We start from the raw sequence: 23,175 nt of genomic DNA on the forward strand, positions 1-23,175 counted from the left end.
TAGCAATTTGATCTCTGGTTCCTCTGCCTTTTCTAAAACCAGCTTGAACATCAGGAAGTTCACGGTTCACATATTGCTGAAGCCTGGCTTGGAGAATTTTGAGCATTACTTTACTAGCGTGTGAGATGAGTGCAATTGTGCGGTAGTTTGAGCATTCTTTGGCATTGCCTTTCTTTGGGATTGGAATGAAAACTGACCTTTTCCAGTCCTGTGGCCACTGCTGAGTTTTCCAAATTTGCTGGCATATTGAGTGCAGCACTTTCACAGATTCGTCTTTTAGGATTTGAAATAGCTCAGCTGGAATTCCATCACCTCCACTAGCTTTGTTCGTAGTGATGCTTTCTAAGGCCCACTTGACTTCACATTCCAGGATGTCTGGCTCTAGGTCACTGATCACACCATCGTGATTATCTGGGTCGTGAAGATCTTTTTTGTACAGTTCTTCTGGGTATTCTTGCCATCTCTTCTTAATATCTTCTGCTTCTGTTAGGTCCATACCATTTCTGTCCTTTATCGAGCCCATCTTTGCATGAAATGTTCCCTTGGTATCTGTAATTTTCTTGAAGAGATCTCTAGTCTTTCCCATTCTGTTGTTTTCCTCTATTTGCATTGATCGCTGAGGAAGGCTTTCTTATCTCTTCTTGCTATTCTTTGGAACTCTGCATTCAGATGCTTATGTCTTTCCTTTTCTCCTTATAAATATATATTTTGTGTGTGTATATATATATGGCTTGTATATATACAAAATAAAAACCCAACAACTGGAAATTGCATAAATATTAGGCTGCCAGAGAATGAATAATGGGTACACCCACAAAATTGAATGACTTGTTATATAGCCGTGAGAATGAATGAAATGCAACTTCACTCAACAACGAGAATGAATCCTAGTGATATGGTCAACATTTGTGTTCTCCCCCAAATTCATAAGTTGGAATCCTAAGGCCCAACAGATGGTATTAGGAGGTGGGGCCTTTGGCTTAACTCATGAGAGTAGAGGCCTCATGCATGGAATTCAAAGTCTTATAAAGGAGACCCCACAGAGATCCCTAACTCCTTCTGCTATACAAGAACTCTGCCAATAGGAAAAGGGCCTTCCCCGGAACATGCTGGCACCCTGACTTTCAGCCTCTAGAGCTGTGAGAAATAAATTTCTGTTTATAAATCTTTGGTATTTATTATAGGAGCCTGAATGGACTAAGTAACTTAGGAATATGTTTGTTAAAATAAATGTCCAGAACAGTAGATCAAAGTTCAAAAACATCACAGATACACAGACACACACACAAAACTAATTTTAAAATATACTGTTTAATAATGTACATAAATGTGAAAAGAAATGAAAGCAATATAAAAGTTGTGTAAACACAAGTCAGGATGGAGGTTACTTCTTAGGGGAAAGCAGTGGTACAGTATGAGGCCCACTTAGAAGATTTAAATTATTGGTAATATTTCTTGTCTCAGTTGGGGTGGCAAAAAGGCCGAATTAAAGGTAACGTTCATTATAACATATTAAAAATACTTAATCTGAACTTTCTATCCAAGGACTACTGGTTTGGGGGGTTTGGGGGCATTATTAACTTATCCAGTGTAGCTGAGATCCTTTTTTTTTTTTTTTTTAAGATGGTACCCACCTACCATCCAGGCCTTCCGGCCTAACTACGTTATGAATGACTGAGGAGTTTAATCAAGGCCAAGAGCAAAAATGCAGCATCCCAAACCCAAGTACCTATTCGCACCATGCCTACAGCAACACCATTAACAGAACAGTAAAAACCCATGGAAAGCAGCAACAAAATCCTAGCTTAACTAGGACGCAAACAAAAGAGAAAAATCACGTGGTGCTTCCTCCCACGCCCGGCGCGCCGGTGATGTCACCAATCCGCGACAGGGCCATTGATTTCAGACTGAAGGTAGAGAGGGCTACGTGGTGGGGGAGGGCGGGGGGAGGGTCCGGGCGGCAGTGACTGTCTCTGGTGTCGAGTTGTGTCCCGGAGAATTACAGGACCCGGTAAGAGGTTTTTCCCTTCCCCGCCATCACCTTCTGTGGCCTGAACGCCCGGCTCCCACCGCCGCTCCAGTGTCGGGCGCTACTGGAAGAGGGAGCGCAGGGGCGCCCGGGTGGGCTGAGGGTGGCCGCAGGGCCAGGTTGGGGAGGCGGGGGTCGCGGGCAGCGGCGGGGCTCGGCAGCCTCGCGGGGAGGTGATCGCCGGGGGCCAAGTGCTCGTGTGCGTGCTCCGGGTGTGGGCGGCAGAGACTGCGCACGGATGCTCTGGCGCTCGTGCCAGCCAGAGCCGAACAGCTGGGTACCAAAGGCCCTTGTTTTCCTCTCGCCAACTCCCTCGCCTGAGGGAGAGTGACAGTAGAGCGAGGCGCCTGGGACTCGTTCCGGTCCGCTCCTTTCTGCGTCTTCAGCTCTGACTGCATAGGCCCGCGCCTCATCCCTGGGATAACATCCGCCGCCCTTGGCGTGCCTTCCACAGGGAAGGCGTAGGCGTCCGCCGTGTAGAGCCCACTGCGGGGTCACGGACACTGCGCTCCGCCTCGCTCTGGCCTTGGTGCAGGAAGCCTAGTTGCGTCACCTCCCCTTCCTTCATCTGGCTTGATTCTTGGGCCCCGCTAGAGGGTAAGCCTGCCTCAGGTGTGACGTGTTGATGTCAGAGTTTGGGAAACTTGTCTTTCAAAAAGGCCTTAGTACCTGTCACCGGATACTCCACGCAGTGTCGGGGTGTCCCAGCCTGCGGTAAGGGAGGGAGCAGAGCCTAAGCTGCTAAGGGAGGAGGATGTGCACACAGAGGCCTGCACAGTGGCTGATGTTGAGAGGGAGGCCGGATCTCTAGAACAGGCCACTGGGAGGGAGAACGCAGGAGCAACAAATTGCCCAGCAAATGTGAGTGATGATGCCAGTTTCTTTCTTTACTAAAGAAAGCCTGTTCCCATCGTGTCAGAGATCCTGAAATATCTTTTCCATTATTTCATTATTTCATAGTTGGGTGTGCTTACTGTATGAGAGGAGGGAATAGAGTAGAAAGAGGGCATGAACTTTGGGAGTCAGGTCTGCTTTGCCAGCTGTATGACAGTGACTGAGTTATTTAACCTTTCTACTCCTACCTGATCTTATCTACAATTGAGGATTATTATATCTACCTTGCAGGGTTGTTGTCAGAATTTGAAGTGTCTAGCTATTATTAGTAAGATCCAAGCACCCATGACTTGAACTTGCTTCCTTGCTGAAGGTTTCCTGTTGGTACAGCTGCTTGAAAAGCAGGGGAACTTTTTGCTATTCTGAATATTTGCTATTCTGCCAGATAGGATAAAGCGGAGTTGGGATGGGGGTGGGAAGACTAGAAACCCACCATCTCTCTACAGTAGATCATCAAATTTTAGAACTGGAAAAAGATTAAGCCTCACTTTATTCTCTTAATAATGCTTAGTTGCTTCATTCATGTCTGACTCTTTGCAGTACCATAGACTGCATCCCAACAGACTCCTCTGTCCATGGGATTTCCCAGGCAAGACTACCGGAGGGGGTTGCCATTTCCTTCTCCATCTCTTAATTGTAACTTCTCTTTATTGAGCACTTGCTAGGTGTGTGACCCTGTAACCAGGCTCTTTACAGACACTAATTGATTTAATCCCTCCAGCAACCCAGTGCTATAATAAGTATAATTCCCATTTTACAGATGCAGAAGATGAGCTTAGCCAAGTTTCTGACACTAGTTAATGGCAGAGTTGGAACTTGAACCCAGGCCCTCTGGCTCTATGGGGTTTGGGTCTTGTTATTTCTCAGCATCACCAACTCAGTGGACATGAATTTGAGCAAACTCCCAGAGATAGTGAAGAACTGACGTGCTGCAGTCCATGGGGTCAAAAAGAGTTGGACACGACTTAGCAACTGACTAACATTTCTCAATGACTTGAGCCCAGGCAGTGTGAGCCTAGTGTAGTGGGGGAAGGGAGGCATAAGCAGAGTTTAGAGGGCCAGTATTTGCTCTAAGAATAACATCTCATTGTCCGGTGATAAATTATCTTGTATTTTACATCTTGCCCAGCGTTGTCCAGATGTGAACCAAGATTTGGCCTTTTCATGCAGAGAAAAAGGAAAGGCTCATGGGCACATGTGCTGGGATCATAGACACACAATAGATACTTGGAAAGAAGAAAACATCTCCAGATATTGTTACTTCAGCCAGGAGTAACATTGCTTAAGACAGTTTCCTTTAAGCTAGTTATTTTTATACTGTAACAGGGTGTAATGTGACCTTTCTTCTGATTTGAGGATTTAAAGATTTGAAGCTGTGATTCAGACCACGACTGGTATTATCTGTGACCAACTGATTTGAGTTTTCAAATATGTCAACCACAGGATCTGAGCTTTTGGGCTTTTGTAGTGATCTCTTGAGATACAGCAGTTTATTTTGCTCTAACATCTGTTAGACTTGGACCATAGTGAGTGCAGCTGCTTGAGTTAAGTTTCCTGGAGAACGCTGGATGATCATTTGGTATCAGGGTTAGAGAATTCACAATATTAAGTTTGTCACAAAATTAAGTATTTGAGAAAGGTCTGTGATGGATGTGCATTCATGTGGGAATAGTAAATGGGTTTTAAACAGATGACATTCTTGGTGTTTTTGATCAGCTGTTCTGTGTTGTTTCTCAGTTTGAAGATGACTTTCAGCTGTATGGTGAGTTATTAGGAACTTGGAAGATTTGCATAATCCACCCATGTAGATTGTGACAAATAAACTCTCAGTTCCTCCACCCAGGAAGCTCTCATTGCTGCTTCTGTGCCCTCCCAGATGTCCTGAAGTCACCTATTTCATCACGTTTATCAGCCTTAATGGGAGAGATGCTTTAACATAATTTATCCTTCCTTTCCCTTTGTACCCCACCACCACCACACACAGAGTGAAGTTCTTTCCCCAGAAGGGTATATGCTAATCTAATTGTAAATAGCGGAAACCTAATGTAAGCAAAAAAGGATTGATTATTTAACTAGGCAGTCCAAAGGTGAACTTCAGGCATGGCTGGATCGTGAGACTGAAATGATGCGGTGAAGACTCTCTTCACCCTGCCTTTCTCTGCTTCTTTTTGTTTGTTGCCCTCATTCTTTTCTGCTGTTTTCTCTGTTCATATTGAAAAAGGTGACTTCTGGCAGCCCCAAGCCTATGACCTTATAGCTCACTTCTAGCATTGTAAACTAGTCATGTAGACAAGGAGCAAAGGATGCCATGATTAGGCAAGTCTGTGTCACAGGCCCACTTTTGAAGGCAGGAGTGAAACTTCTTCCACAACGGCATGGGATGGGAAGTGCAGAAGTAAGTACTAGGCAGGTGAAAACACCAATGAGTGCTTCAAGTGTGTGTGCGTGCATAGGCATCTGTGCTGACATATGTGCTCATATCCCACTTCTCTGAGGCATTCCCAGAGTCTTTCAGCTAGAGTGAAGCCACCTGGTGTTGTTTGTCCATCGCACATTGTTATTTTGTTATGGCATCGATCGCGTTCTTTCTATCTTTTCCTTGCCTTTGCGTCTGCTGTTTGGGTTGTGTGTGTGTGCATGCACACACTCACACACACCGTTTTGGCTGATTGACTTCCTTGGGTTCAGGCCATGCTTCTCTTCCCAGACGCTTTCTTTGACCTCCATCAATTAGGAAGTCACATAAACCCCTGAGCACAACCCCATTGTGGATTTGATTTCTCTTTGATAACTGTCTATTTTCGGGTCAGTTCTCTGCTAGACTGAGAGCCCCTTGAAGACAGAGGCTGTGGGCTCTGTATTTCTTACTTAGCTAAGAAATTAGCTGCATTATTTTTCTTCTTAGCACTTAGAACTAATTGACATTGTATATTTGTTTGTTGCCTGTCTTCTCACTAAAACATCGGTTTCATGAAAATAATGAGGAAAGAAATTTTTGTTTTGTTTACCACTGTATCTCTAGGGTCTAGGACGGTGCCTGGCACATAGTATGTGCTTAATAAGTGTTTATTAGGTGAATAACTGAAAATCTACTCACAGGGAGAAAATGATGCCACTGTGTTGATTAGGATTAATCAACATTATTAATCTGCATGATAGATACAGTTGTCACTGTAAATGTCTGTAAACACAGGTATGCAGGTGCCATCCCAGCAAGGCAGAACCTGTCTCCCCGTGTGCATGTGAACCGGCAGAGGTGAAGGGTCAAGCCCCAAGGAACAGCCACCTGGAAATTCCACCCTGTGAGATATTTCACCCCCTGAAACCCTCCTGAACTATGATGTTGTTCAGTTGCTAAGACCCGTCCGACTCTTTGAGACCACATGAACTGCAGCATGCCAGGCTTCCCTGTCCTTCATTGTCTCCTGGAATTTGCTCAAACTCATGTCCATTGAGTCAGTGATGCCATCCAACCATCTCATCTTCTATCGTCCCCTTCTCCTCCTGTTCTCAGTCCTTTCCAGCATCAGTGTCTTTTCCAATCAGTTGGCTCTTCACACCAGGTGGCCGAAGTATTAGAGCCTCAGCTTCAGCATCAGTCCTTCCAATGAATATTCAGGGTTGATTTCCTTTAGGATTGACAGGTTTGATGTCCTTGCGGTCCAAGGGACTTTAAAGAGCCTTTTCATAGTCTAAACTATGATAGGTAGGATATTAAGGCTTTTTTTCATAGTTTGAGTCTTTCCCCGCACCCCCCCCCCCCCCCCTTAGAGTATTTATCTTTAAAACATTTCCTTGAGCACTTACAATGAGCCAGGGAAGGTTTTAAGTCCCTTAACAATTCATTCTTTGACTGGAGTTTGGGGATCAAGGGTTGTGAAGTTTAAACCTTTTTTTTTTTTTTAATACCCAAACATTCAAAAGAGGCTTAAAAAAAAAATTCCAAACTAGAAATTATAAACGAAATGAGACCCCTTTCCATCCAGCTTATCTCACCCTCCAGGGGTACAGCTACTACTAATAGCTTGGTGTGTATCTCCTCCCTTCCTTTTCTTGGACTTTTACATAAAATATACTCCATCTTCTTGTCACTGTTTGGCTTCTCACCCAGATGTTCTGCACGCCGATCTGCACCTTGCCTTCTCCATAGCCATCTCAAGGCGCTTCTGCTGTGCCCAGCGCTGCTCCCCAGGAACAGCACCCTGGCTTGGGGTGAGTGGCAGAGCCAAATGTGGGGGGACTTGCAGCACAGAGTGCAGTCTGGCCTTCAGCACAGCGGCTGCTCAGGTGTTGGTCTTTGGGCCTCTCCCAGGGAGGGCCCAAACCCACATCCATCTTCCTGGTGCCTCATCTTCAGGGAACCCTACTCATGCCACATCTAAGCCCCAACAGAAAAAGCGGAGCAGTGATACCCTCCTGTTCTAAAGAAGAAACAAAATTACACAAAAAAAGTAATTTTCTTACCATTAGAGGCTGGAGGTGAGAGGGCTGTTGTTTAACCCCACTCTCACCCCCAAATATCTGGGCCTCCCTTCTACCTAGCTGCAGTACCTTCTTGTCCTCATTTGCTTCCTTAAAAGTGAGTAAGACTGTGGCTGAATCATGTTGATGTATGACAGAATGATACATGCGCACTAATAAAACAGTTGCTGCTGCTGCTAAATCACTTCAGTCGTGTCCGACTCTGTGCGACCCCATAGACGGCAGCCCACCAGGCTCCCCCGCCCCTGGGATTCTCCAGGCAAGAACACTGGAGTGGGTTGCCATTTCCTTCTCCAAATAAAATAGTTATCCTCCAATTAAAAATAAATAATTATTTTTTTAAAGTGAGTACAAGTTTACACGCCAATCTGAGTTTACACTGCAATGCCTCTCCATTCCCTGTGCCCCTGACTAGCCCTGCCCTCTCCAGGACTGGGTATTTTAACTGAAAGAGGAAAATCTTGGCTAACTTGAAAAACAGTATCTCATTTTAATTTGCACTTTTGGTTATGATTTAGTTTGAACTGTTTTTTGTTAACCATTTTTATTTCCATTTTAAAAATTCTGTTAATTTGTGATTTTGTCTATTTGCTTATTGTCTCTAAATGATTTTGTTTATAAATTATACAAATTATCTAAAAAATGAGTATGTGCTGATTATAAAAAGCAAAAAACTCTTATGTGCTGTAAATACCCTTCCAGTTGGTTGGTTGCCATCAAATTTTGGCTTTATTATTAAATATACAAAACCTGTTTTTCATTCTCCTGTAGACAAATTTTGTCCTTTTTGATTTCTTCCTTTGTACGCTTAAAAATATTTTTTCTTCATTCTGTGTCCTAAAGGTTTGCTTTTTGACATATGACTAAAAAGTAAATATTTGGTTTTATTTCAGATTTTAACAAGGTATTTGATGAAAATATTGTCCAGTGTTTTATTTTATTTTATTTTTTCTCTTTTGCTGTCTCGTACGCAGGGTTATTGTTACCATCTTTCTAAATTCCATATATATGCGTTAGTATACTGTATTGGTGTTTTTCTTTCTGGCTTACTTCACTCTGTATATAGGCTCCAATTATTCTTACTTAATGAAGAAAGCGCAATTTTCAACACTCTGTCCAGTGTTTTAAATAAAAGCAGTTTTAATTAAATAAAGGTCTATGTTTTGTTTTAAAGATACATTAGTGTGTATGTATCATATATTTTTCCTTTTTTAAATTTAGTAGAATATCAAAGCTGACTCCACAAAACTGACTTCAAATATATGTATAATTGTCATCATTTTAATGTTCTTAAATTAAGCATTTTATAAATTGCTGCCTGAGATGTTTATCTCTTGCTATTGATCTGGTTTAAAGAAGCATTCTTGTTTGGCTAACAGCTTCTCAGTGTAGTCAAAATGATGAATTTAGCCTCGTCCAATTCCCTCATCTCAAAACTTCCCTAAATCTCTTTTTGAGATATAATCATATACAATAAACATTTTATGAATATGATATGGTATTCACTGAATACCATTCAATAAATTTTGGCAAATACAGATACCCATTTAATTACCTCCAAATCAAGAAGATAAAGGATTTCCCTCACTGCATACAGTTCCCTCATGCACCTTTCTAGTTACCAGTATACCCAGAGGCTACCACTGTTCTGATGTCTATCATCATAGATCAGTTTTTGCCTCTCTAAAATGTCATGTAAATTGAACTATTCAGTATGTACTTTGTGTGTGGCTTCTTTTAGTGAGGTTCAACCACGTTGCATGTGTCACTATCTGCTTTATGCTTGCGTACTAGTTGTTTAATTCATTCATCAGTCTCTGGACTCTGGGGTTGTTTCCAGTTTGTGGCTATCAAGAATAAAGTTCTATGAACATTCTTTTTCTTCTTTTTTTATTGTGGTGAAAAAACACATAAAATTTACCAAATTAACCATTTTCAAGTGTATAGTTCAATGATATATGTATATTCACGTGGTGAAACCAATCTCCAGAACTTTTTCATTTTCTTTTCTTTTAATATATATTAATTGTTATATTTTTTGGCCTTGCAGCATGCAGGATCTTAGTTCCCTGACCAGGCATTGATTCTAATAGGCTCCCTACAGTGGAAGCACAGTCTTAACCACTGGACCGCCAGGGAAGTCCCAGAAGTTATTCATTTTCAAATCTAAAACTCTGCACCCATTAAACAACTCTCCCTCTTCCCTTCTCCCTGTTCCTGGTTCCATAAACATTCTTGTGTAAGTCTTTTTGTGACCATCTCTTTTCATTTTCCTTGAGTAAGTACCCAGAAGTATAGTGCCTGAGCCATAGGGTATTTGCATTATTTAGCCTTAGAAGAAACTGCAGAACAGTTTTGAAAGTGGTTGTACTGTTTCACATTCCTTCCCACCAACAGTGTATAAGAGTTCTAGTTTCTCCATATCCTCACCATTAGATATTATGAGGGATTTTAAAAATTTTTATTTAACAGAGAAGCCTGGTCTGCTACAGTTGCAAAGAGTCAGACACAATTTATCGACTCAGCAACAACAGACAAATAGCTATGATGTGGTATTTTGTGATTTTATCTCATCATATCTTAATCATTTATTTACATGGCTGTTTTCATCTAGACTGAGATTATTCCAGGCGAGGTTCATACAGTAGGTAGTTATCTTTTTCTTATTAACTTTTTCCCTCTTACTTTGATGCTTTATTATAAAAAACTTGAAAGTTGAAGAAGCTATTAAAATGAATAAAATGCCTGGTAATCCCACCTCTCAGACATCATTGTGAACATTCTGCTCTCTTTCACATGATGCTGTGTTGGTCAGCCCACAGATAGGGCAGTTCCAGGGAAGGTTGATACAGCAACTCAGCGTTGTCCCAGCCCTCTGCTCTGCCATCCTCAGGGCACCATTTATTCACAGCAAGGAATTTTTGTCATAGAAAGCCCCTGACAGACTTCCTTTTGTTTTGCTGGCCAGAGTTGTATCACATGTATCACTGGCAAGAGGAGTGGAACTGCCAAAACCGGGGTAGATTAGGCTAATCAGGGTCCGTCCTCTGACTCCGGGGAGGGAGCCTGGCCTTCTCCAAGGACTGTGGCCAGAACCAGGGGTCTGTCAGGAAGGAAGGCAGAGTTCCCGGGCAGGCACTCAGCCCTGTCTGCCACTTAGTCATGTTGTTTTTCAAAACCCTAACTATTTTCTATTTAAATGTTATGTCTTTCCCCCTATAATGAACTAAACATCTTCCATGGCATTAACTCTTCATAAATACGACTTTTATATATTGTATAATTTATGACTGTACCACAGGCTACTTGACCACATCTCTAGTTTTGGACATTAAAGATGTTTTCAGTTTTTTGCTATTGTATGCAATTCTATAGCCAGCCTAAATTTCTGTGCTAGATTTCGAATTATCTTCTTCAAGATAGGTTTTTATGATTGCACTATTAGTTATACTTATTAATAATTATGTTGCAATATGATTACAATATTAATAATGATTGTTGATTATTGCATGGCGTTATTAATATATTTAAGACTTCTGACACACATTGTCCGATTGCTTTGTTAAAAAAAAAAGAAGGCATCTTAATCTAACCACCATCTAGGAGGGTGCCTGTTTCTCCTCCTTTCCTTATTTTTTACTTTTCTCCTTTCTTTTTCTTTCAGTCATTAATGTATATTCCTTTGGCAGATATTTGTGGAATATCTTTGACAGCCAAAGCACTGTACTGGGTCATGAGGTACAAGACTGGTACTGCTCAGGACAGACAGACAAAGATCATGCAGTTGTGTGACTGTAGCTACTGTTAAGTATTATGAAGGAAGCTTCCTAGGGTTATAGATACTATAAGGTTCATATGCCTTCTGGCATAGGGACAGGACTGGAGGAGAAAAGAGTCTACAGCTTGGCTTTTTCAAGGCTGCAAGAGTGCTCTGTGGCTATTGGGCAAACAGGATGGACGGTGCTTTTTGTGACATGAAAGGATAGGCTTGGCTGGAGAGTGGGAATCGCTGACCTTGTTATAGACTTGGGCCTTTATGCCAAGGGTAACAGATAGCCAAAAAAGGGTTAAAGAAGGGAGGTGATGGTGACCTAACCATCTTTGAGAACATTTTGGAGGGGGCCAGAGTGGATTCCTAGAATCTAAGATTAGATTGTGAAGGTAGCCATGGAGTCACCCCAGCTGGCACTGGTTGTTTTTTTTTTAATTGCTGATTTTATGAATGAAAATGTAAGTTGTATTATAAATGTGATTGAATATCTCCCCACGCATTTGCACTTCCTTTTTTGTGAATTGGCTTTTTGTCGACTGCAGCATTAGTGGGAACGGCATAGTGTAATGGCCAAGAGCACCCGCCCCAGAGCCAAAGTGCCTGAGGTTGAATCCTGGCTCTGCCAGTACTGACTTAGTTATCTTAAACAACTTTGGTCCACCTCAGCTTCCCCTGCTCTACCATGGGGACAGGAACAGTGCACCTCTCTTATAAGGCAGTTGTGAAAATTAAAGGGTAAACCACACGCTGGCACATATGAGCTCTCCATATGCGCGTGCTGTCTTATTTCAGGTACATGGGCTTTATGTATACATACATACGGATTAACTCTGTCTTGTGCATAGCTGTGATTCCCTGTTCATTTCCATTTTTTAATTTATATTACTTTTTAAAAACTTTTTACTGTGAACATTTTCAAACATCGTGTCACTATTTTGAAGTACAAAAATCTATCTGCAGTAAACAGATGTCAGTCTTCTCCTTTGTGATGTCTTCCATTCCTGTGAAACAGGTCAAGTCATACCCAAAGATTTTGTTTTTCAGTGTTTTTATTCAAAATGCTTTACAAATAATCCTTTAATCCGTTTGTAATTTATTTTGGTTTATTAATATCAGGCAAGGCTCTAAATCTATTCTTTACCTCCTCTGCACATTCATAGGGGGTTTGATTTAGGTTGTACCTGGCTGGCCTAGTGTTTTTCCCCGCTTTCTTTAGTTTAAGCCTGAATTTGGCTATGAGAAGCTGATGATCTGAATAGATTTAAGGGATTAGAACTTGTAAACAGTGTGCCTGAAGAACTATGGACAGGGAAGTCCATAATATTGTACAGAAGGCAGCAAACAAAATCACCCCAAAGAAAAAGAAAAGCACGAAGGCAAAGTGGTTATCTGAGGAGACCTTACAAATAGCTAAAGAAAGAAGAGAAATGAAAAACAAGGGAGAAAGGGAAAGATATATCCCCAAAACGCAGATTTCCAAAGAACGGCACAGAGAGACAAGGCCTTCATCAGTGAACAGTGGATAAAACTAGACGAAAACAACAGAAGGGGAAGACTAGACATCTCTTCAGGAAAATAGGAGGTATCAAGGGAACATTTTGCCCGAAGGTGGGCACAATAAAGGACATAAATGGTAGAGACTTAGTAGAAGCTGAAGAGATTAAGAGGAGATGGAAAGAATACATGGAAGAACTGTATAAAAAAGATCCAGATGAACCCTATGACTATGATGGTGTGGTCAGCCACCCAGAGCCAGACATTAGGGAAGGTGAAGTCAAGTGGGCCTTAGGAAGCACTGCTGTTAATAAAGCTAGTGGATGTGATGAAATTCCAGTAAAACTATTCAAAACCCTAAAGGATGATGCCGTCAAGGTGTTGCATTCAATATGTTAGCAAATCTGGAAGACCCAGCAGTGGCCACAGGACTGGAAAGGTCAATCCTCTTCCCAGTTCCCAAGAAAGTAGTACTAAAGAATGTGTTCACCATTGGACAGTTGCACTCATCTCCCATGCTAGTAAGATCATGCTTAAAATCTTAGATGCTAGGCTTCAGCATTATGTGAACTAAGAACTTCCAGATGTCCAATCTGGATTCAGAAAAGGAAGAGGAACCAGAGATCAAATTGCCAATATTCACTGGATCATAGAGAAAGCAAGGGAATTCCAAAAAAACATCTACCTCTGTTTCATCAACTACACCAAAGCCTTTGACTGTGTGGATCATAATAAACTATGGAAAGCTCTTAAAGAGATGGGAATACCAGACCATCCTACCTGTCTCCTGAGAAATCTGTATGTAGGTCAAGAAGCAACAGTTAGAACCCTGTATGAAACGAGTGGTTCAAGATTGAGAAAGGATACTACAGGGCTGTCTGCTGTCACCCTGTTTGTTTAATCTATACGCTGAGCACATCATGAGAAATAGGCTGGGTGCGTTATCTGGATGGAATCAAGGCAAGAGAAACATCAACAACCTCAGATATGCGGATGATACCACTCTAATGGCAGAAAGTGAAGAGGAACTAAAGAGCCTCTTGATCAGGGTGAAGGAGGAGAGTGAAAGAGCTGGTTTAAGACTAAATATTTAAAAAAAATATAAGATCATGGCATGCGGCTCCATTACTTCATGACAAATAGAAGGGGAAAAGGTTGAAGTAGTGGCAGATTTCCTCTTCTTGGGCTGTAAAATCATTATGGATGGTGACTGCAGCCATGAAATTAAAAGACTCTTGCTCCTTGGCAGGAAATCTATGACAAACCTAGACAGTGTGTTGAAAAGCAGGAACATTACTCTGCCGACAAAGGTCCGTATAGTCAAAGCTATGGTCTTCCCAGTGGTCATGTATGGTTGTGAGAGCTGGACCATAAGGAAGGTGGAGCACTGAAGAATTAATGCTTTTAAACTGTGGTGTTGGAAGAGACTCTTGAGAGTCCCTTGGACAGCAAAGAGATCAAACCAGTCAGTCTTAAGGAAAATCAATCCTGAATACTCATTGAAAGGACTGATGCTGAAGCTGAAACTCTAGTATTTTGGTCATCTGATACAAACAGGTGACTCATTGGAAAAGTCCCTAATGCTGGGAAAGATTGAGGGCAGAAGGAGAAGAGGGCATCAGAGGATAAGATGGCTGGATGGCATCACTGATGCAATGGACATGAACTTGGGCAAACTTTGGGAGATGGTAAGGGACATAGAGGCCTGGCATGCTGCAGTCCATGGGTTCCAAAGTGTTGGACGTGACTGGGCGAATGAACAACAATAAAGGCTTTAAGTCGATTTTTTTTTTTTTTTCAAAATTTAACATTTTTATTTTGTGTTGGTGTATAGCTGATTAACAATGTTGTGATAGTTCCAGGTGAACAGTGAAGGGAATCAGCCGTACATATACATGTATCCACTGTGGCTCAGACAGTAAAGAATCCACCTGCAATGCAGGAGACCTGGGTTAGATCCCTGGGTTGGGAAGATCCCTGGAGAAGGAAATGGCAACCCACTCCAGTATTCTTACCTGGAGAATCCCATGGGCAGAGGAGCCTGGCAGGCTACAGTCCATGGGGGTCACAAAGAGTCAGACACAACTGAGCGACTAAGCACAGCACATTCTCCCCCAAATCCACTTCCAGTCCAGTCTGGCATATAACCTTGAGTAGAGTTCCATGTGCTGTCCTTGTTGGTTATCCATTTTGAATATAGCAGCATGTACGTGACCGTTTCAAACTCCTTAACTATCCCTTTGCCCTGGCAACCGTAAATTCGTTTTCTAAGTCTGTGAGTCTCTTTTTGTTTTGTAAGTAAGTTCATTTGTATCATTTCTGTTTAGATTCCACATATAAGGGATGTCATATGATAGTTCTTCTTCTGTATCTGACTGACATAACTCAGTATGACAATCTATGGGTCCATCCATTTTGCTCAGGTGGCATCACTTCATTCTTTTCCTGGCTGAGTGATACTCCGTTGCATATGTGTACCCCCTCTCCTTTATCCATTCCTCTGTTGATGGACATTTAGGTTGCTTCCATGTCTTGGCGCTTGTAAACAGTGCTTCAGTGAACATTGGGGTACATATATCAATGGCAACCTCACTCCAGTATTCTTGCCTGGAAAATCTCACGGACAGAAGAGCCATCCATGTGGTCGCCAAAGTCGGACACAGCTTAGCAACTAAACCACCACCACCATCCCTTTGGGTCATGTTTTTCTCCAGATATATGTCCAAGAGTGGAATTACAGGGTCATATGGTAGCTCTATTTTTAGTTTTTTAAGGAACCTCCATACTGTACTCCGTAGTGGCTGTACCAAATTACATTCCCACCAACAGTATATGAGGGTTAAATAGATCTTTTTTTGTCCTAGAAAGCCTATCAACCAGCCAAGCTCCATATATAGACTAATTGATCTTCCCCTTGCTGCTGCTTTTGGCTCCTGTCATGCATTGGATCTGTACACACACTAGGGCCTATTAGGAAATGTGGTTCTGCTCTGTAGCTCCATTCTGGTATTATACTAGCACTGCTTTGATTTAATCAGTATGGCTGTCCTCTTTTTAACAAGTATTTTGGCTATCCTTGCTTGTTTTTTCTTGCACTTGAACTTTAATCATTTTGTCAGGCAACCACTCCTTACTGCCCCTAACCTCATTAGAATTTGCAGTTAAACTGCTGTTTGATTTGGCAGTCATAAACTGTTTAGCCATCACATTTGTAACTGATGTATCCTTCTGTTTAAGACAGTTATTCCTCAACAGAGTTTTGTACTTTTCCACACATTTTCATACATTAGGCTCTTCACATTTTTTAGAATTATTCCCATATTTCCCTTCTTAGTTTTAATTAAAAAATATATTTTGTCTATTTATTTGGCTGCCTCGGATCTTAGTTGTGGCATGCAGGACCTTCCTTGCGTCATGTGGGGGCTTTGATTGCAGCAGACAGACTTACATTTTGGCGTGTGTTCAGTAGTTGGGACATGTGGGCTCCGTAGCTGCAGCACGTGGACTTAGCTGCTCCAAAGCAGATGGGATCCTAGTTCCCTGACCAGGCAATGAACCCACGTCCCCTGCATCGCAGGGCGGGTTCTTAACCACTGGACCACCAGGAAGTCTCTGTTTACCTTTTTTAAAATGTTTTATTTGCTGTTAAGAATATAGTGTTTTTCATATAAGGAAGTGTTGTGTTTTGTATATTTCTCTTACATCCAGCCATATTCCTTGGTGATCCAAAGAGTTTGATGGTGATCCAAAGAGTTTCAATCGTCTTGTATCAACTAGGATTATGATATTATCATCTGCAAATGTTTTTCTTTCTTTTTTTGTCAATTTATATCTTCTGTTTTGTGTTATAGTATATGCTAGGATTTTCAGAATAATGTTAAATACCATATTTCTTTGATTTTAAGACCACTGAGCATAAGAACATGTTATCAATTTAATAATAGTTTTAGGGACTACTAGTTGCAATATCCCAATATATAATATCCATGCATATAATTCATGGGCTTCCCAGTGGTAAAGAATCTACCTGGCAATGCAGGAGGCATGGGTTTGGTCCCTCAGTTGGGAAGATCCCCTGGAGAAGGAAAAGGCAACCCACTCCAGAATTCCTGCCTGGGAAATCTCATGGATAGAGGAGACTGGCAGGCTACAGTCCATGGGGTCACAAAAGAATCAGACATGACTTAGCAACTAAACAACAACAATATGTAATTCACATCCCAAAGTCAGAAATGTCTGGAGTACATCTCAGAATGGAGGAAGTAAGATTATGGTGGTAATGGTGGCCCTCTTTATTTTTTGTTGTAGTGGGAATTCCTAATTATTCCATTTTAGATATGATATTGGCTGTTGGTTTATGATCAGTAGTCTTTGTTATATTATAGAAATAACCTTTCCTTCAAATAAAACAAAAGAAAATGTAACTCTGGACAGAAATGAGAAGGCTGTGCTGTTTAACTAAAAAGTGGGAATCGTGACTGTGTGTGTGTTGTCTATGCCAGCTGGTCTCTTTCCACCTTTTCTGTGATAGCCCCCAAAATGCAGAAATCTTGGCTGCACAGCAAGGTCTGTGCTAGTCCTTCACCCAGAGCTCCCTGATTGGCACAACCTATGGAGGATGGTGTCTTTGTTTCCTGCAGCTATGATGACAAATGAGCACAGATTTGGTGGCTTACAACCATAGACATCTATTCTCTCACAGTTCTGGAGGCTAGAAATCTGAAGTCAGAAGTGTTACTGGGTTGAAATGCAAGTTTTACAGGGCAGTGCTCTCTCTCGATGCTCTCGGGGGGAGTCAGTCCTTGCCTCTTCCAGCTTCTGGTATCTGGCTGCATTGCTTGGCTCGTGGCCACATCACTCCCATCTTCAAGGCCTGCATCTTCAAATCTCTTTCTGCCATGTCTTCACACACCTTCTCCACTGTATGCATAGATGGAAATTTTTTTTTCCTGAACTTGTCAATGCTGAAGGAAATGCTTTTAAAGACATATGTTAGGAATTTTTGTTCTCTCGCTAAGTTGTGTCCGACTCTTTGCGACCCCATGCACTTCAGCACGCCAGGCTTCCTTGTCCTTCACTGTCTCACTGAGTTTGCTCAACTCGTGTCCATTGAGTCAGTGATGTCATCCACCCATTGCATCCTCTGTCACCCCCTTCTTCTCTTGCCCTCTATCTAGCAAAGCCTTATTCCTTCCTTTTGGGAAGAAAATTGTGGTCACCTGGAAATGGCTCTAGGTCAATTCCCAGAAAGTCAATCCACTGAAATTCAGTTCCACAAAAGCCCCTCAACCTTGCCTCCTCCTACTGACCCCCAGTCTCCTCCTCAGTCTCAGCTTTCATCTACAGGGAGTGGGCAAGCTACATTTCCTTTAATACTGTTGTGAAGGCAGGATAAAAACTGGTCAATTAAGGCTAGATGCTTAAAGAAAAAAGTAAAGAAAGAAAGCAAAGGCTTTCTGCCCACTTCCCCTGGAAACACTGCAGAATTCAGGGGGCAGGGGGACAGGGCTGCCCTCAGGCCTGCCTCCAGCAGTATTGGACTTGGCCCCTCTGCCTCCTACAAGCCATGGAGGTGAGGACATTGCCCTTGCTGGAAGCTGGGACTGAGCCCAGCCACTCAGAGGCTAGGTCCTAGGGGAGAGAACGGAGAGAAGGCAAGAGTGAGAGGGAAGGTCCCCTCTTTGGACTTTGACTCAGTTCAGTTCAGTTCAGTCGCTCAGTTGTGTCCAACTCTTTGAGACCCCATGGACTGCAAGGACCCCATGCTTCCCTGTCCATCACCAACTCCCAGAGCTTGCTCAAACTCATGTCCATCGAGTCAGTGATGCCATCCAGCCATCTCATCCTCTGTCGTCCCCTTCTGCCACCTTCAATCTTTCCCAGCATCAGGGTCTTTTCAAAAGTCAGTTCTTCTCATCAGGGAACCAGAGGATTGGAGTTTCAGCTTCAGCATCAGTCCTTCCAATGAATATTCAGGACTGATCTCCTTTAGAATGGACCGGTTGGATCTCCTTGCAGTCCAAGGGACTCTCAAGAGTCTTCTCCAACACCACAGTTCAAAAGCATCAATTCTTCAGCACTCAGCTTTCTTTATAGTCCAACTCTCACATCCATACCTGACTACAGGAAAAACCATAGCTTTGACTAGACAGACCTTTGTTGGCAAAGTAATGTCTCTGCTTTTTAATATGCTGTCTAGGTTGGACATAGCTTTTCTTCCAAGGATCAAGTGTCTTTTAATTTCATGGCTACAGTCACCATCTGCAGTGATTTTGGAGCCCAGAAAAATAAAGTCAGCCACTGTTTCCACTGTTTCCCCATCTGGATGCCATGATCTTGGTTTTCTGAATGTTGAGTTTTAAGCCAACTTTTTCACTCTCCTCTTTCACTTTCATCAAGAGGTTCAGTTCTTCGCTTTCTGCCATAAGGGTGGTGTCATCTGTGTATCTGAGGTTATTGATATTTCTCCTGGCAGTCTTGATTCCAGCTGGTGCTTCATCCAGCCCAATGTTTCTCATGATGTACTCTGCATATAAGTTAAATAAGCAGGGTAACAATGTATAGCCTTGATGTACTCCTTGCCTGATTTGGAACCAGTCTGTTGTTCCATGTCTAGTTCTAACTAGACTAACAGTCTAACTTTGACTCAGTGGAACCCAAATGTGGACCAGTAGCTGAGCCTCTCTGGCCAGAGCCAAACTAGCTCAGTCAGGTCCTTCTTGCCAGACCAGCCTAGCACAGAAGACGTGGTTTCAGGGTGTCAGGACTTAGTGCATAAAACCACAAGCCGTGTAGTTATCTTGTGTGTGTGCAGTGTTTATGAGACTAATTGTACATTCACACTTTAAACTTACATGTAAAATACTCAGCGCAGGCATGTAAGCCATTACTATTCATGTTATTTGGGCATTAGTAGTAGTATATCTTTAAAATATAATGCTTACCACAATGCCTCTAGATAGTTGATAAATACTATTTTTCTTCCTTCATTTACTGGGTAACTTTGAGCAGGTAGAGGCCACTTCTGGAGACCTGTGTTTTTTCCGGGGGTACCTGAGGCGTCTCTTGCTTTCTTGTAACTTCAAAAGCCAGTCTAGTCAATACCCTTAATAGAATATACATCAGCATAAAGACAGCTGGGGAGCACTGCTCACCAGGTGGGCGGCTTCACTGTTCTGCCCACAGGAAGCCTTATAGGTTATCAAAGCAAGTCAGGTTATTATAGGAAGACCCTGGGAATTGTGAAAATTATGTTGATGTGGCAGTAGCTGTCTAGTAGAATAAAAAACCCAGTGATTAAATATTGAAACAACAAAAAAAGAAGGCAATAAATGTATGCCTAGCGACTCTATGAGTTGCTTGTCACGTATTTCCTAGGAGTTAAGATAAGAACATGAGTTTATTTAGGTGCAGATCCTCTTCTAAAATAGTGTGCTAGTATTTAAAATAACTCAGTAATTCATTACTTTTTTGATAATGTGCTGCAAGTTCAGTCGCACACGTTCACAGGCATTCCATTTTTGTTGCAGTATCTGCTGTATGAGCAAATATTGAAGGAGTTTGCAGACGTCTGCTTTACAGTAGGGAGATAGATGATCCAACTGGATATAGCCCATATGTGCAGAAAAGTCTGGTTATGGGAGATGACAGACTAGAAAGACTGTTTTGTAAATACGCATCCCTGCACGCAGTAAGGGGCTTCCCAGGTGGCGCTAGTGGTAAAGAACCATCTAGCAGGAGATGCAAAAGACACGGGTTTGATCCCCGAGTCAGTAATATCCCCTGGAGGAGGGCATGCTAACCCACTCCAGTATTCTTGCCCGAAGATTCCCATGGACAGAGGAGCCTGATGGGCTATGGTCCATAGGGTTACAAAGAGTCAGACCCTACTGAAGCGTGCACACACGCAGGTAGTCAGGTTAAACAGAAAATCCACAACAAGCCAAATTAATCATTACAAAGTGAGATTAACAGATATATATAGTTCAAAAACAAGGGTAGCAGGGTCTAGAAACAGAAACCAGCCCAGTAGTCCAGATGATAACACGTCCTTCCCCATTATTGGGCAAGGCCAGGTCCCCAAAGGCACACATGGAGCCAGAGCTTGTCAGTGTTATGTGGAAGCCAGATTTCTGAGGACACTGAATGGGGGGCTTTTGGAGTAATACCGAATTCTAGACAGGAACTCTTATCACTTAGGCAGTTGTTAGCAAGTAACCTTAGGTAGTATGTTCACAGGAAGTCCTGCATTGGGGGCTACTGCCAGGCAGCAGATAGTCGCAAGCTCCTGGGGAGGTAAGTAGCGCCTGTGTTAGGAGAGCTGCATATATGTGTCCTTGGAGCCTGGATACACAGGGGAGACAGCAAGGTCAAGCACTGGTGAATTAGCAGTGGAGGTTTAGGGGGGCTTTGACCATGTGTGGGCTTCACCGGTGGCTCAGATGGTAAAGAATCTGCCTGCAATGCAGGGGAGCTGGATTTGATCCCTGGGTCAGGAAGATCCCCTGGAGAAGGGAATGTCAACCCACTCTAGCATTCTTGCCTGGAGAATTCCATGGACAGGAGCCTGGCGGGCTACAAAGAGTCAGACACGACTGAGCGACTAACACTTTCACACTTGACCATGTTTGCTCATCTCTGATTTTCTTGCAATCAACAAGAAAATTAACTGCAACTAAAGTGTTATTAATTAATACTTTAGATTACTTTTAAAAGAACTTCATCCAACTCGCCAGGCCCCTACAATAGAACAGCACAAAGACTGCTGTCACCACCTCACGACCCTGTGGGAGCTGAAACGATCACTGAGGGCAAGGAGATGAAACATTTATGAATAAGACTATTTGCAGTTACCGAGCTGCTGAGATTAAGTGACCAGAGCAGTTGTTCTTTTAAGGCATACACCGACTCTGTTTAGGAAACCGATTTCGCCTTCCTGCTTCCCCCGTGCGTCCTGGGTTCGTTCAATTCAAAGCCGCGGAGGCAACAGCGATGCAGCTTCCCTGCACGGTAGCTGTGATGGGTGCTTTTCTGGATCATTCTTGTGGAAGGGTGAGAGGCCTTGGGATTGCTTAGCTTGAAGGCAAGAAAGCAGAGATGAGACATAACTCATTTTACTTAAATGAAAAAGAGAAGACACTGGAATTGCTACAGGAAGAGTTTACTGTTGTTTTTAACCTTTTAAACTTGTAAAGTACAGCACATACATACAGAAAGGTGCACAAAGCATCAGCGTGTGCCTTCATGAATTATTGGAAAGCCACGTATGCAGCCACCACCCAAATCAAGAACTAGAATATCAGCGGCACTGAGAACATTCCTTTCCAGTCAAAACCTCTCCTTCCTACCCTAGAGATAACCAGCATCCTGTCTTTGATGCAGAGTATACTACAGTTGTTTTGCCTGGCTTGGGACTTACAAGTGGAACCGTGTCATATGTATATGGCTTCTTTCACTAATTATCACGTTTAGATGACTAACCACCTTGTTGCATGTGGTTATGGTTCTTTCATTTTTGTTGCTGTATAATATTCTCTCATAGGCAGATGTCACCATTTATCCATTTTCCTTTTGAAGAACATTTGGGCGGTTTCAGGTTGGGAGCGAATATGAATAATGCAACTACCAGCTTGCTATATGTGTGTCCTGGTCTAGGAGTGACAAATTGCTGAATTGCGGGCTGTGTAGATTCACCCCTTGGCCAGGTTTCCTGTCTAACTAGGAGCTGTTCTGCACCCTTGCTCTCACATGCTCTCATCAGCTGGTTACAGTGCTTGTTTGATAATGGACAGTAACTCACTGAGGCTTTGCTTTGCATTTCCTTAATGTGATGAGATAGAGCACTGTCTCTTATGTGTACTGATATTTTTAATTTCCTCTTGTGACATTCGTGTGCCCCTGTTTTCCCCATTGTTTTTTCTACAGAGCAGTCTGTTATTCAGTCAACTAACCAGCCCCCTGAAGGCCACTATCAGGGACTGTGGGGAGTTCCCTGCCCCAGGAGAAGACTCTACAGCTCTAAAGGCAGATATATAGACAAGTAGCTCATAACACTGTGACAATCATGTGAAACATCAGTCCCCCCACCAGGCTGACTGTTGGCTGACGGGGCAGGACTCTTACTTGTCTCATGTCCTGAGTGCTTAACACAGTGTGTGGCGTGTGTTAGGTGTTTAGTGAAGTCTCTGTTAAATGAATGAAGAGGAGGCATTTTCAGAGGATGGTGAAAGTGCTCTAGTAGGGGTAAGTGTTGAGTAAGAGAGAAGCACAAAATCAGGAACCACTAATTGCACCCCCTCCCCCACCGAAAGTGGGGCAAAGCTTCCCTTGGAGACAATATTTGAAGCAGATCTTGAAAGACTTTCACCAGAAGCTGTGGCGGAAGTATATTTAAGACTAGACTAGATTGCACAAAGGCACTGACAGGGAAGGAGCACTACACTAGAAATGTGAGCTGGCCGGGGGCGGGGGCTCGCACCAGCTGGGGGAATGGAGTGAGAGGATG

The 23,175-nt window shown here is 42.7% G+C and overlaps 1 protein-coding gene across 6 annotated transcripts in view; it reads left to right on the forward strand.

The window, feature by feature from the left end:
* The first annotated feature begins 1,798 nt into the window (after positions 1-1,798).
* Positions 1,799-23,175, forward strand: part of ADAR (adenosine deaminase RNA specific) — a 52,003-nt gene continuing 30,626 nt past the window's right edge. For 2 of the 6 annotated variants that reach the window (XM_070785552.1, XM_070785558.1), the window contains exon 1: positions 1,799-1,913. In XM_070785552.1, coding sequence (XP_070641653.1) covers positions 1,872-1,913 — 42 coding nt within the window. In that variant the 5' untranslated portion in view covers positions 1,799-1,871. Of the gene's footprint in view, positions 1,914-2,732; positions 2,891-23,175 lie in introns of those variants that run through there. The other 4 variants (XM_019954359.2, XM_070785557.1, XM_019954364.2 and 1 more) reach the window with 3 other exon arrangements.

The sequence above is a fragment of the Bos indicus genome, chromosome 3 (genome assembly GCF_029378745.1).
Source record: "Bos indicus isolate NIAB-ARS_2022 breed Sahiwal x Tharparkar chromosome 3, NIAB-ARS_B.indTharparkar_mat_pri_1.0, whole genome shotgun sequence".
NCBI lineage: Eukaryota > Metazoa > Chordata > Mammalia > Artiodactyla > Bovidae > Bos > Bos indicus.